Genomic DNA, 13,687 nt, shown 5'->3' on the forward strand with positions numbered 1-13,687 from the left:
CCCTTTCTGGGCTTTTTTAGCACCCCCCCTTACTGTAGTGAACGTATCTTCTGGAAGCTTCTGAATGGGAACTTCTAGAAACTACCCCTTAGGTATAAAAAGACACTGACGTTTCGAGGGGTCTGCATAGAGTCAAAGGACACTCACTTGAACACGCCAAGAGAGACTTACTGACTGCAGCAGCAGCAGCAAAGCGCTGATTTGGAGCTTTTTAAGAAGAGAAGACAAGGTCATTGACCCATTTGACGACTATCCTCAAGAAGTGGCAGAAGACTGAATATAAATTTAAGGTAAGATTGGAACACCTCAAATCAAATACAGCACTGTGTCGGCATTGCAATTTAAAAGAAACAATTATTATTGCATTAGTAAAATTCATTGTAAATTGGATGCCTGAATGATAATAACATAGGAAGAGAGGCACAAATATTCACTATTTCATAGATTACATTAAAAAAATTCAATGATACAGCTCAAACATAAATTAAAGTATATTTAATTCAGATGTTTGATCTCAGTTAGTCAGTAGTGTGACAGAATATTCCCTTTGCCATCTTTGTAAGACTAACATGCATGCAAGGAGCACATGGCATGGAGGGTGACCCTGGGTGTGAGAGCAATGGCGAATGAGAAGCGAAGCCGGTTGGCACAAATATAGACATAGGTGATTCACATCTTGGCATAGAAAAATATTTAAAAAGAAAGAGTAAAAAAAGGTAGTGTTTTAATGCAATGGAATAATATGGATCCAAATCTTTATAGGGCCTATTTGGTCACAAATGTGTTTTACTGAGGACTATGGTCAGACCTGTTCTCTTTTAAATACATACACATTCATGAATAGAATCAGCAGATAATTGATGTATTACAGTTAAACACCAAATCACATTTTTCTTCCATCTTTGATTTGTATCTCACTATTCCTTCCTTTAACATAAAGGTGTCAAATGACACATGTTGAAGCCACTGGGGGTTGGGAAAAGGATCAGAACTCCACCCATTCCCCAACTGGCAAGCCTTTTGATTGACAGAGAGAACATGTGCTGGTCTTGTCCCATAATTGCAACATCCCCCCACTCCCCTCTTCAGCCATATGGCTCTCTATATCAAGGGTGGAAAATAGTGTTCAAATATAACATGAAAGCAAAAACTCAATTCCAAAAAGCATGGTGCATAAATTTAAACTTTATTTTAGAGCAAAATTGTATGTTGAAATATATTACAGATTATTATTAATTCAGATTGGGAGATTCAAGAGATTTTATTAGTCACATATGCGTACAAGTACATATGGTAAAATGTTGTTGCATGAAATGCCCACGCAGCGCACAATAGAAGTACAAGAAATTATAAAAGCTTAGCTAATACTTATAACATTTATCCTTTATCTTTGTTTAACCTTTCATGATAAAAACATTAAACATTTGCTCAAAACAAGAATTGGCTCCTACATACTGTCAACACATATACATTTATTCAGTTTACCTACATCAAGTCTTTCTCACAGAAAATGAAAAAAAAGCCTGCATTTAACACACAGAATCACAAGCCAATTGATGTCATTGCGTTATCTCAGACTCAGCTGTCGGTGTACAGGTGTGCAAAGACCCCTTGTTCAAAACCAAAAACATAACATGAAATGTGCTTCTCTTTAGATGCCTGAGAGCGCTGGACACACCATGGAGGAGGACATGGAGACCTTTGCCTTCCAGGCTGAGATTGCTCAGCTGATGTCCCTCATTATCAACACCTTCTACTCAAACAAAGAGATCTTCCTCAGAGAACTCATCTCTAACTCCTCAGATGTAAGTAAACTAAATAAATAGTTTAATTGAGCACTTTCTCCCCTATGTTCCCTCATAATGTAAACAGACAAATAGCACTTTTAACACCTGAATCCTTTTCTGACAGGCCTTGGACAAAATTAGATACGAGAGCTTGACAGACCCTAGCAGACTTGAGTCCTGCAAGGACCTGAAAATTGAAGTCACGCCAGACCTGCATGCTCGCACCCTGACCCTGGTTGACACAGGTATTGGCATGACCAAGGCTGACCTGATCAACAACCTGGGAACTATTGCCAAGTCTGGCACCAAGGCTTTCATGGAGGCTCTGCAGGCTGGAGCTGACATCTCCATGATCGGTCAGTTTGGTGTTGGTTTCTACTCTGCCTACCTGGTGGCTGAGAAGGTGACAGTTATCACCAAGCACAATGATGACGAGCAGTATGTGTGGGAGTCTGCAGCTGGAGGCTCATTCACAGTCAAAATTGACACCGGTAAGTTTTATTCTACTCATTACTATAGCACTCAAATCAATATTTGACATGATGAATACAGTTTGATTAATTATTTGGCAACACTATCATGATTGATTGTATTGCTACTTTTAGGAGAGTCCATTGGCAGAGGCACAAAAGTGATCCTACATCTCAAAGAAGATCAGACAGAATACTGTGAGGAGAAGCGCGTCAAGGAAGTCGTGAAGAAGCACTCACAATTCATTGGCTACCCTATTACACTTTACGTAAGTCCTTATAAACACCCATTAGCAATAAGAATTTGCCAACTTAAAACCTAATAACAACCAATGTTATTGGCATGCTTTAACACAAAAAATCCTCAATCCCTGTTCATATATTATATATATTTAAGGTGGAGAAGACAAGGGAGAAAGAAGTGGACTTTGATGATGCAGATAAGGAGGAGGAAGTTGAGAAAGATGCTGCTGAGGACAAGGACAAACCTAAGATTGAAGATGTAGGCTCTGATGAGGATGAGGACACAAAGGAAAGCAAGAACAAGAGGAAGAAGAAGGTCAAGGAAAAGTACATTGATGCTCAGGAGCTGAACAAGACCAAGCCCATCTGGACCCGTAACCCTGATGACATCACCAACGAGGAGTATGGAGAGTTCTACAAGAGTCTCACCAACGACTGGGAGGACCACTTGGCTGTCAAGGTAAGCTAAATTTATTGATGATTACCCAACTCTCTTTGCAGAACGTCATATTTTAAAGCTTCTAATTTCCTAACTCTCTCTTTTTTCTGCAGCATTTCTCAGTGGAGGGTCAGCTGGAGTTTCGTGCCTTGCTCTTTGTGCCCAGGAGGGCTGCATTTGACCTCTTTGAAAACAAGAAAAAGAGAAACAACATCAAGCTGTACGTGCGCAGGGTCTTCATCATGGACAACTGCGAGGAGCTTATTCCAGATTACCTCAGTGAGTAATCCATTTTATACGTAAGAGAATTGTTAAGATATTAATTGCCTTGAAACTATAAATGACCATATATTTAATGCACTCTCATTATTAATAAGATTATTGAGTTTTTACATTTATCCTGTGTATGGCTGACAAGTGTGACTTCATTGTCTCCTGTCAGACTTCATCAAGGGTGTGGTCGACTCTGAGGATCTGCCCCTGAACATCTCCAGAGAGATGCTGCAGCAGAGCAAGATCCTGAAGGTCATCCGCAAGAACCTGGTCAAGAAGTGCATGGAGCTTTTCACTGAGCTGTCTGAGGACAAGGACAACTACAAGAAGTACTACGAGCAGTTCTCAAAGAACATTAAGGTCAGTTCATACACCTGAGTTCCCTCTTATTTAACCCTGATTCTTTCAGATGAAAGATTAGAATTTCAGATTTGGGTTCACTTTAAATATTTAGCCTTGTTTGGAGCTCTTTACTGCCATCTTCTGTTTAAATGGAGGCACTAGTTAACAAGGATATAATGTAATTGTTGGAATTAAATGTCAACAGCAACTTTGTTTGCAATTGCATGTTGCTGACAGTTGTACGAATGTTTTCTTCATTTTACAGCTTGGCATCCATGAGGATTCTCAGAACAGGAAGAAGCTGTCTGAGCTGCTGCGATACTACACCTCAGCCTCTGGAGACGAGGTGGTTTCCCTGAAGGAATATGTTTCACGTATGAAGGAAAACCAGAAACACATCTACTACATCACAGGTTAGTTTCATTTTTTTTTTGCTTCTCAGACTTTTGCTAAATGTTTTCTCAAAAAGTTATTTAGTAATGAAGATATTGATCCAATGAAATTTAAATTATGCTGACAGGTGAGACCAAGGACCAGGTGGCTAACTCTGCCTTTGTGGAGCGCCTTCGCAAAGCCGGCCTAGAGGTCATTTACATGATCGAGCCCATTGATGAGTACTGCGTCCAGCAGCTGAAGGAGTATGATGGCAAGAACCTGGTTTCAGTCACCAAGGAAGGCCTGGAGCTGCCTGAGGATGAGGATGAGAAGAAGAAGCAGGAGGAACTCAAAAATACATTTGAGAACCTTTGCAAGATCATGAAGGACATCCTTGACAAGAAGATTGAAAAGGTAATATTACTCAATAATATATTATTTTTATCCAATATGAATACACTAATAAAGTTGGATTTGTTGTGTTTTGATTATAACAATAACACAAATATTCATTTTTGACAGGTCACCGTCTCCAACCGCCTTGTCTCTTCCCCTTGCTGCATCGTCACTAGTACTTATGGCTGGACGGCCAACATGGAAAGGATCATGAAGTCTCAGGCTCTGAGAGATAACTCCACAATGGGCTACATGACAGCTAAGAAGCACCTTGAGATCAATCCTGTCCACCCCATCATTGAGACCCTGAGGCAGAAAGCAGAGGCTGACAAGAACGATAAGGCTGTGAAGGACCTGGTCATCCTTCTGTTCGAGACTGCCCTGCTGTCTTCAGGATTCACACTGGAGGACCCACAGACACACGCCAACCGCATCTACAGAATGATCAAGCTGGGTCTTGGTAAGTTTTCATCTCCCTGACTGTTGGCATTACAGACATTACAGGAAGTGGTCTGAATATTATTTACATTAATAAAATGCTAAAATGTCACTAATGAATGCATTTCTCATTCACAGGCATTGATGATGATGACTCTGCAGTTGAAGACCTCATTCAGCCTGCTGATGAAGACATGCCAGTTTTGGAAGGAGATGATGACACATCAAGAATGGAGGAAGTTGACTAAACTACTTAGTTAACTCTTTCCTGCTTTCTTAATTTTTATTTTTGTAAGTTATTGCTTCTTCAAACAGACATTTAACTCTAACACAACTTTAATTTCTTAAACAGTTATATTAACGGGTATTATGATAACAAAATGAATGTAGCCCACAGTGTGGTTTAGCGTACATTGTACCAGCTACTTATGTAACACTACTGGAAACCAAAGGGAGTTATATAAAGTCACTGGAAATTTGATATATGTGTCTTTTTGTAACATTTTTTATGAAAAGCATTCAAATTTGTAATAAAATATATTTACGAATAAGACCTGCAATCTCTTGAGTCTTTGTAATCCTTGCATACTTATGTATAATATCATAATATTGGTTGTAAGATTATATTCTATAGGAAGTGGAGCATGATAATTATATATTAACACGAATTTATAAACTTCCTACTTTATGTTCTAGAATTTTCAGTGAACACAACGCATGGTTCACTCCACACTCGACCTGCGTGCTTTCCTCACTCGTCACATTTAAGCCCCGCCCCGCCCCCTCCAATCCAAGTGTTACATGAGGGGCGTGTCCACGTCTCACGATTGACAGCGCGCCAGGCCTATCAGCGGCCACCTCCGAGCTGTAGCGAGGAAGATTCCAGATGGTTCTGGAAGCTCAGCTCGGGATTTCTCGAACACTCGAAGAGGTTATAAACTCCGTTTAGCTTCCCTGAATCCGCCGGTGTCTACTGGAGGTGTTAGTGGCTGGGTCCCGTACGCTGCAGAAACGACTTCCATATATTTCAAATCGGAGTTTTCGCTATATTAAGGACCAAGGTAAATGAATGACATCGTATTTATAACGGTACACGTCAGCTGATATAATGTATATATTTTGACATGCATCCGTGGTTAATAGCCTACGTTAGCGTAACTGTTACAAAGCTCGGTGACATCCGTTTCCAGTTAAATGTGTGTCTTAAAACAAAACTATTAAATATTTTTGACTATCTAGCTGTAAATTGTGATGATTTTAGTGGAGGCAAAAGATGCATTGTACCAGTTACATCTCATTACAATTATAGATTTTGACAGTGCAATAACTACAATGCCATTTCATGACATTTAATAACACTTAATAACTATACATTTAATTTGTGCATCACCTTTAATTTGCATTAAAAGCATACAATAAACTAACTTACATAAAGAAAATAACGTTGCCACAGAGTCATAGATCTTCGTTTTGCATTTCAGCCTTATTTGCACATTTCAAAACTTTTCCAGGATTATCTTGGCAACTCATCCTGCCCACATTAACCTTGCATTACTCAAAGCTGAAAGACAGCAGATAAAAAGACCACATGGTTAATTGGTAGTGCACTTGTCAAACAGGAATTATGTTAAGGCCTTCCTTCCTAATGAACCTTAATCTGATTTCCGAAGCAGATATTTTTCTCAGATTTTGTGTCCGTGCGATGGACCTCACAGTGTTTCCAGCGCAAGATCTGTGAAGTGCAGACGATCATTCACAAGAATATAAGCTTTCGATTTCTATGGAAACTGCTAGAGTCCTGATGCCCTCCTGGTACCTTCTAGAAACTTGCATTTCGCCTGGGAAACCGGCAGGTGGAGTCATTTATGCTCATTATGCTGATACGCATTTCAAGCCACGTGCTGATCAACCAATAACTAATCATGTCTATAATGGCAGAAGAGTTAACTTATATGTTTTACTAGCCTACTGTCATCATTTATTCACATTTGTGGGCTGAAGACAGTTTTTAATGGCTGTTTTCCATTTCTGCTGAGGTCTCTTGATTAAAATTAAATGCGTGAGACATTTATGGTAAATCCATTTTAACTTTGCATTGTCTGCCTTTATCATTTTTGTGTATTTGCAGCTTTCCTGAAATAAATAAAAAATATATTATGTAACTTCTCTAAGGGCAGCTGCAAGCAGGGGGTTAGTCTTATTTGTCAAAGATGGATTATAGACAGGTGGAACGGACAGTCTGTCACACCACCTGTCTGCACAAACCATACATGCACACATATCCCTTGGATATCTGGCGAGGATGTTAACTGTCAAGTGATGATTTGGTGAGGGTTTTAAGAATTGCATGTAAAGGTTATGGACCATATTAAAGGATACACAAGTTTATTGTATAACATAATAGCCATGTAATAAACTGTGTCAAGTGTTTGAGACTGGCGATGTTGCTTCCATTATATTGTTGGGTATCACTTTTATTACTCCCTCATTACCTGAAGGTGATTGGCAGTGCTTGTTGTAGGTCTGCCAGCGAAGTGACTCACCTTGCTGAACATTGTCACACACACAGGCTCTCATTTCAGAAAATTAAGAATAAATTAAGATATTGGATCAAATTTGAGTGTCATGAAAGTGTGCTGTATTATTTCTTGTGGCAATACAGATAAGCACTGCATTGATGATTTGATTAATGGATTAGTTGATTGACAGAAAAGGAACCTGCAGCTATTTTGATCATCGATTAATTGTTTAAGTCAGTTTTCAAGCATTTTATTCCAGGTTCTATATTTCAGGTTGTATTTCAGCTTCTCAAATGTGAGAATTTGACGCTTTTCCTTCACTTACATTATAGTAAATAAAATATTTTTGGGTGTGGGAGTTTTGTCTGGATAAAACAAGAAATCTGATGTCATCACCTTGGGCTCTGTGAAATTGTGATGAGCATTTATCACCACTTTTATGATGTTTTATAGACAAATAATTATTTAATCCATCAAGAAAATAATAATCAGATTTACTAATAAGGAAAATAATCATTGCAGTCTTAATGGAAATAGCTCTCTAATATTCATTCAATAATTTAGTTGGCCTGTATACATTGTACTTTAGAGAAACTTGCTGTTAGCTGATAGGACTAACGTATTATATATATGTGTATATTCCATGATGATAAGCTTGCACTGTCCCTCTGCTTAGATGCCTGAATCACACGACCAAGTGATGGAGGAAGAGGCTGAAACCTTTGCATTCCAGGCTGAGATCGCTCAGCTGATGTCCCTGATCATCAACACTTTCTATTCCAACAAAGAGATCTTCCTGAGGGAGCTCATCTCCAACTCTTCAGATGTAAGTTTGTCTCTATCCTTAATGTTTTATGGTGTTTTATTAGCAGTAATTATTTATTTTTGTTAAATATGTCCTAAAAATTTCCTTTACAGGCCCTGGACAAAATCCGCTATGAGAGTCTTACTGACCCAACCAAGATGGACTCTGGCAAAGACCTCAAGATTGAAATCATTCCCAACAAAGAGGAGCGCACGCTGACCCTGATTGACACAGGTATCGGCATGACCAAAGCTGACCTCATCAACAACCTGGGAACTATTGCCAAGTCTGGCACCAAGGCTTTCATGGAGGCTTTGCAGGCTGGAGCCGACATTTCCATGATTGGGCAGTTTGGCGTTGGTTTCTACTCTGCCTACCTGGTGGCTGAGAAGGTGACAGTCATCACCAAGCACAATGATGATGAGCAGTACGCCTGGGAGTCCTCTGCAGGAGGCTCATTCACAGTCAAAGTAGATAACTGTAAGTAATGTAAATAACATTTCTTAGCAGCTAATTAACAATTAAGTTTTACTGGTAAAGGAATACCAGGAGGTGTCATATGTAACATGCACTGACCCATCTTTTTTCATCATGTAGCTGAGCCAATAGGACGCGGCACCAGGGTCATCCTGCACCTAAAAGACGACCAGACAGAATACGTAGAGGAGCGAAGGGTCAAAGAGATTGTGAAGAAGCACTCACAGTTCATTGGCTACCCCATCACTCTCTTTGTGAGTATTCATTGAAATTGATGATGGATATTGTGTCTCAATAGGACAATTGCATTTTAAATCACAACAGTTTTGTGTTATATGGCATTAAATTGCACAGTAGACTTCTGAATTAAATCATATCAGTTAATGTTAATAGAATAATCCGAAAAGATGAATTTCTCACCTGTATGGTTTAGTTGTGGACTACAGGTGGCAGGAGTCTGGCATTTTGGTTTCTTTTTTGGTCAGTGACTAATTACTTAATTTAATTTAGGTGGAGAAAGAGCGGGACAAGGAGGTGAGTGATGACGAGGCAGAGGAGGAGGAGAAGGACAAGGAGAAAGACAAGGAAGATGAAGAGGACAAGGATGAGGAGAAGCCTGAGATTGAGGACATAGGGTCCGATGACGAGCACGACCATGACCATGACCATGACAAGTGCGACAAAAAGAAGAAGAAGAAGAAGATCAAGGAGAAGTACATCGATCAGGAGGAGCTGAACAAGACCAAACCTCTGTGGACCCGTAACCCTGATGACATCACTAATGAGGAGTATGGAGAGTTCTACAAGAGTCTTACCAATGACTGGGAGGACCACCTGGCTGTCAAGGTTGGTCTCTTGCATATTTTGTCCAAAGCAGATATATTTAAATCAAGTAATATAATCAAGATCAATAACTGACTCACTCATGTTTTTTTCCCGCAGCACTTCTCAGTAGAAGGACAGCTGGAATTCCGCGCCCTGCTCTTTGTGCCTCGACGCGCTCCTTTTGACCTCTTTGAGAACAAGAAGAAGAAGAATAACATCAAGCTATACGTACGCAGGGTCTTCATCATGGACAACTGCGATGAGCTCATCCCTGAGTACCTCAGTGAGTATTAACCCCAACGGGGAATTATTACTAATCTAAGAGCTTAGACAGAGATGTGGCATGTGTGTAGCTTCGAGAAATGAATGAAGTAATCTCAATTAAATGATCAGTTTATATCATTCACATATCAAACATATTATCTCGGTAATTTAATTCTGGTGAATTGCTGACCATGTTGTCTTTATCCTTCCTGTCAGACTTCATCAAGGGTGTGGTGGACTCTGAGGATCTGCCCCTGAACATCTCCAGAGAGATGCTGCAGCAGAGCAAGATCCTGAAGGTCATCCGCAAGAACCTGGTCAAGAAGTGCCTGGAGCTTTTCACTGAGCTGTCTGAGGACAAGGACAACTACAAGAAGTACTACGAGCAGTTCTCAAAGAACATCAAGGTCTGTGCCCTCACCTTGCACTGTGCAAGCTTAAAATCTTCTCTCACTCTCAAACTTTTGGCAGCCACAGTGTATTAAGCCCTCATGCTTTAGTTGTAATACTCGTTAAATGTCAATACAGATTAAGCCAAAAATGTTCGAAAAATGTCAGAATCCTGGCAGGTTGGAGTTGACAGACTTACTTTAACACATGTAAAGCCTTACAAGAACGTTTGGAATTTTAGTTAATGATTATCGTTTGTTCCTCTGACCTTGTACGCAGTAGCCATCTGTCTGATCCTTTGGCCATATTGTCCCCATGAAAAGCAGCTTTGAGCCTTGTTTGGAGCTATTTACTGCCACCTTCTGTTTAATTGGAGGCACTAGTTAACAAGGATATAATGTTGGCCAGACAGTTATATGAATGTTTTCTTTGTTTTACAGCTTGGCATACATGAGGATTCTCAGAACAGGAAGAAGCTGTCTGAGCTGCTGCGATACTACACCTCAGCCTCTGGAGACGAGGTGGTTTCCCTCAAGGACTATGTGACACGTATGAAGGACAGCCAGAAACACATCTACTACATCACAGGTGAGGATGCTATCTATAAACTGACAAAACTTAAATGAAAGAATTTTAACATCAAGTGAACTGAGATAGCTGATGTTGCTGTTCTTCAGGTGAGACCAAGGACCAGGTGGCTAACTCTGCCTTTGTGGAGCGCCTTCGCAAAGCCGGCCTAGAGGTCATTTACATGATCGAGCCCATCGACGAGTACTGCGTCCAGCAGCTGAAGGAGTTTGAGGGCAAGAACCTGGTTTCAGTCACCAAGGAAGGCCTGGAGCTGCCTGAGGATGAGGATGAGAAGAAGAAGCAGGAGGAAAAGAAGGCACAGTTTGAAAGTCTCTGCAAGATCATGAAGGACATCTTGGAGAAGAAGGTTGAGAAGGTGAGCACAAAAACTACCCATGACACATTAGATAATCTTGAGATAATCATTACTAAGTTTGTAATGGTGTAAATTCCAGTGTTGGTATTTTAAGGTAGAATATGGCATTAATATTTGTTCACCTCCACAGGTCACCGTCTCAAACCGCCTTGTCTCATCACCCTGCTGCATCGTCACTAGTACTTATGGCTGGACGGCCAACATGGAAAGGATTATGAAAGCCCAGGCTCTGAGAGATAATTCCACTATGGGCTATATGGCCGCTAAAAAGCACCTTGAAATCAATCCTGAGCATCCCATCGTAGAAACCCTGAGGCAGAAAGCAGAGGCTGACAAGAACGATAAGTCTGTGAAAGACCTGGTCATCCTGCTCTTTGAGACGGCCCTGCTGTCCTCAGGATTCTCCTTGGATGACCCCCAGACTCACTCCAATCGCATCTACAGAATGATCAAGCTGGGTCTTGGTGGGTATACTATTAGAGCTGTCATAGCATTTTTATCTATGCTTATAACTGTCTGAATATGCTATACTGATATTCTTATTCAGTAGGATAATTTTACTCTGCAAAACATCTTTAATGACTCACAATCCACATTCTGTTTTTCTAGGTATTGATGAAGATGATCTGACTCCAGATGAGACTATCTCTGCTCCCACTGAGGACATGCCCCCTCTTGAAGGGGACGATGATGACACATCCAGGATGGAGGAAGTGGACTAGATGTTTTTATTGCCTGCTAAAAAAGTAAAGTTGTGTGATAAAAAAATAAAAAAATCTAAGTTTAATGTTGTAAATGAGCCCGGAATGTCGCCCCTCGACCCCTTTTTTGACCAAGTTCACTTTACCCCCCCCCCCGCACTGACCATTTGCAGTTCAGATTAATTCCTTTTAGCATTTATATTTTTTTGTTCAGTTGTCCATTTTTGTATCTTAAGTTGTATTAATGCATTTGTTTTGTATTTATTGACATTCCAATGTTCTTTGTGTGTTCTTACTTGAACTGTAAATATATGAAAATTGATACTGTTATTTGAAACGGTGGGACCCATAAAATAAAGGTTTACCTTATTAACCAGTCATGATTTGTTAACTTGTACTAAGATCTTTAAAGTAGCTGAAATATAACACAGTATCTGATAATTTTATAACAAAGTAGTTGGCTATTGTTACCCTGAGTAGTTAATTGCGACAAGAGAGTTTTTAATTTCTAGTCAAAGATAAGTGTCAATTGTAGGTAATTAACTTCAAACTGGTGTGAATGGGGCGTAACGACAATTGATCGATGAGCAGGAAGTAATTACTAATTACGTCCTTGAGAGGAAATGAGCATACATTTAATAAATCAGACACATATTCTTTGGTGGGGTCTACATTAAGCACGACAGGGCACTTCACAATTGACCAGGAACATCATGGTTGACCCAAAAACTGGCTAATATACAGTTCATGGTTCCAAAGACACATTCAAGGACATAAATGGGAAAACATGTTTGATGGATCATAAACATTACAGTACTGTGACATTTCTAAGATTGTAGCCATAGTAACATGACCTAGCTTTCTTTTGCTTTTCTTTTCTGTTAAATGAATCAACTCCTGAAAAGGGGGATCTCTTTAAGGGACATCACCCCCTATATCCTCTTACAATTCACTCAAGAGTGTGGGCACAGACTCACAAAACAAGTATCACAAAAAAATGTAAAAGAAAGAGGTGCTATCATGATGAAAAGAGGAGAAAGGCAATGTTTTTGAGATTCCAAAAAGGTCACTGAGTTTATAGCATCCAAGACCAATTCATATGGACCTTTTTCACAACAGACTACTTGACTTGTTTTAGTAAGGAGAACACAGTGGCTCCATTCTGTTCAAGAGCCCCATTAAGCCAGTGTGACAGTGAATGAGCAAGCATTCATAATACATTACCAGGACATACAGTATTAGCCTTATGATAAATACAGGAAATACTTGTTGGACTTTTTGGAGGCCTGGGGACTGGGGTGAATTAATATAATTTGAGGAACAGTCACTGTAAAAAAAAAAAGAGGAAACTGTAGGCCTAATTATGGCTGCAATAAATTAATATGCAAGTTTAACAGAGGAATGTAGGAGATATACAACAACATCAAGGAACAGACTTAGTTATTCTTACTGTAATGGAGTCTCCCAGCCAAATTATTTCACACATGTATAATCGAAGTGACAATAAACATCTTGAATCTTGAATTGTTATTATAGTGTTAGTATTTAAAATAAACAATTTAGTTAGAGATAACTGACAAGAGAGTGATTGGGATCGGGTCTATAATAGAGCCAGTCCAACATGTTTCATGTGCTGCTATATTATGTGTTGAAACCATGGATGCACCATTTAAAGGGTGTCAAATATATGGTGTGCCAGAACCGGCCCACCAAAGGGTCCAATTCAGCCCACGGGATAACTTTGCAAAGTATGAAAATTGAAAAAAAAAAAAAAAAAAATTCAATTGTTCTGCTAATAATAATAATAATAATAATAATAATAATTATAATAATAATAATAATAATAATAATAATAATAATAATAATAACAATAACAACAACAACAACAACAACAACAACAACAATAATAATAATAATAATAATATTTATAATAGTAATAATAATGATATAATATTGTGGTCATATTTGAAACATTCATATATTGAACATTGTACAAA

At 39.3% G+C, this 13,687-nt stretch overlaps 2 protein-coding genes across 2 annotated transcripts; both read left to right on the forward strand.

Moving 5' to 3' along the window:
• The first annotated feature begins 252 nt into the window (after positions 1 to 252).
• Positions 253 to 5,303, forward strand: hsp90aa1.1 (heat shock protein 90, alpha (cytosolic), class A member 1, tandem duplicate 1). Its single transcript, XM_062437212.1, has 11 exons — positions 253 to 290; positions 1,656 to 1,805; positions 1,912 to 2,278; positions 2,393 to 2,526; positions 2,655 to 2,960; positions 3,053 to 3,218; positions 3,382 to 3,572; positions 3,820 to 3,967; positions 4,075 to 4,343; positions 4,452 to 4,785; positions 4,902 to 5,303. Exons 2-11 carry the CDS (start codon positions 1,656 to 1,658, stop codon positions 5,009 to 5,011), a joined length of 2,175 nt encoding a protein of 724 aa, XP_062293196.1. The 5' UTR covers positions 253 to 290; the 3' UTR covers positions 5,012 to 5,303.
• Positions 5,304 to 5,657: 354 nt separating this feature from the next.
• hsp90aa1.2 (heat shock protein 90, alpha (cytosolic), class A member 1, tandem duplicate 2) lies at positions 5,658 to 12,049 on the forward strand. Its single transcript, XM_062437211.1, has 11 exons — positions 5,658 to 5,824; positions 7,959 to 8,108; positions 8,201 to 8,567; positions 8,685 to 8,818; positions 9,075 to 9,410; positions 9,507 to 9,672; positions 9,870 to 10,060; positions 10,484 to 10,631; positions 10,721 to 10,989; positions 11,120 to 11,453; positions 11,599 to 12,049. The coding sequence occupies exons 2-11, from the start codon at positions 7,959 to 7,961 to the stop codon at positions 11,709 to 11,711; spliced, it is 2,208 nt and encodes a 735-aa protein (XP_062293195.1). The 5' UTR covers positions 5,658 to 5,824; the 3' UTR covers positions 11,712 to 12,049.
• The last annotated feature ends 1,638 nt before the right edge of the window (positions 12,050 to 13,687 follow it).

Source organism: Scomber scombrus, chromosome 17, assembly GCF_963691925.1.
Source record: "Scomber scombrus chromosome 17, fScoSco1.1, whole genome shotgun sequence".
Lineage (NCBI taxonomy): Eukaryota > Metazoa > Chordata > Actinopteri > Scombriformes > Scombridae > Scomber > Scomber scombrus.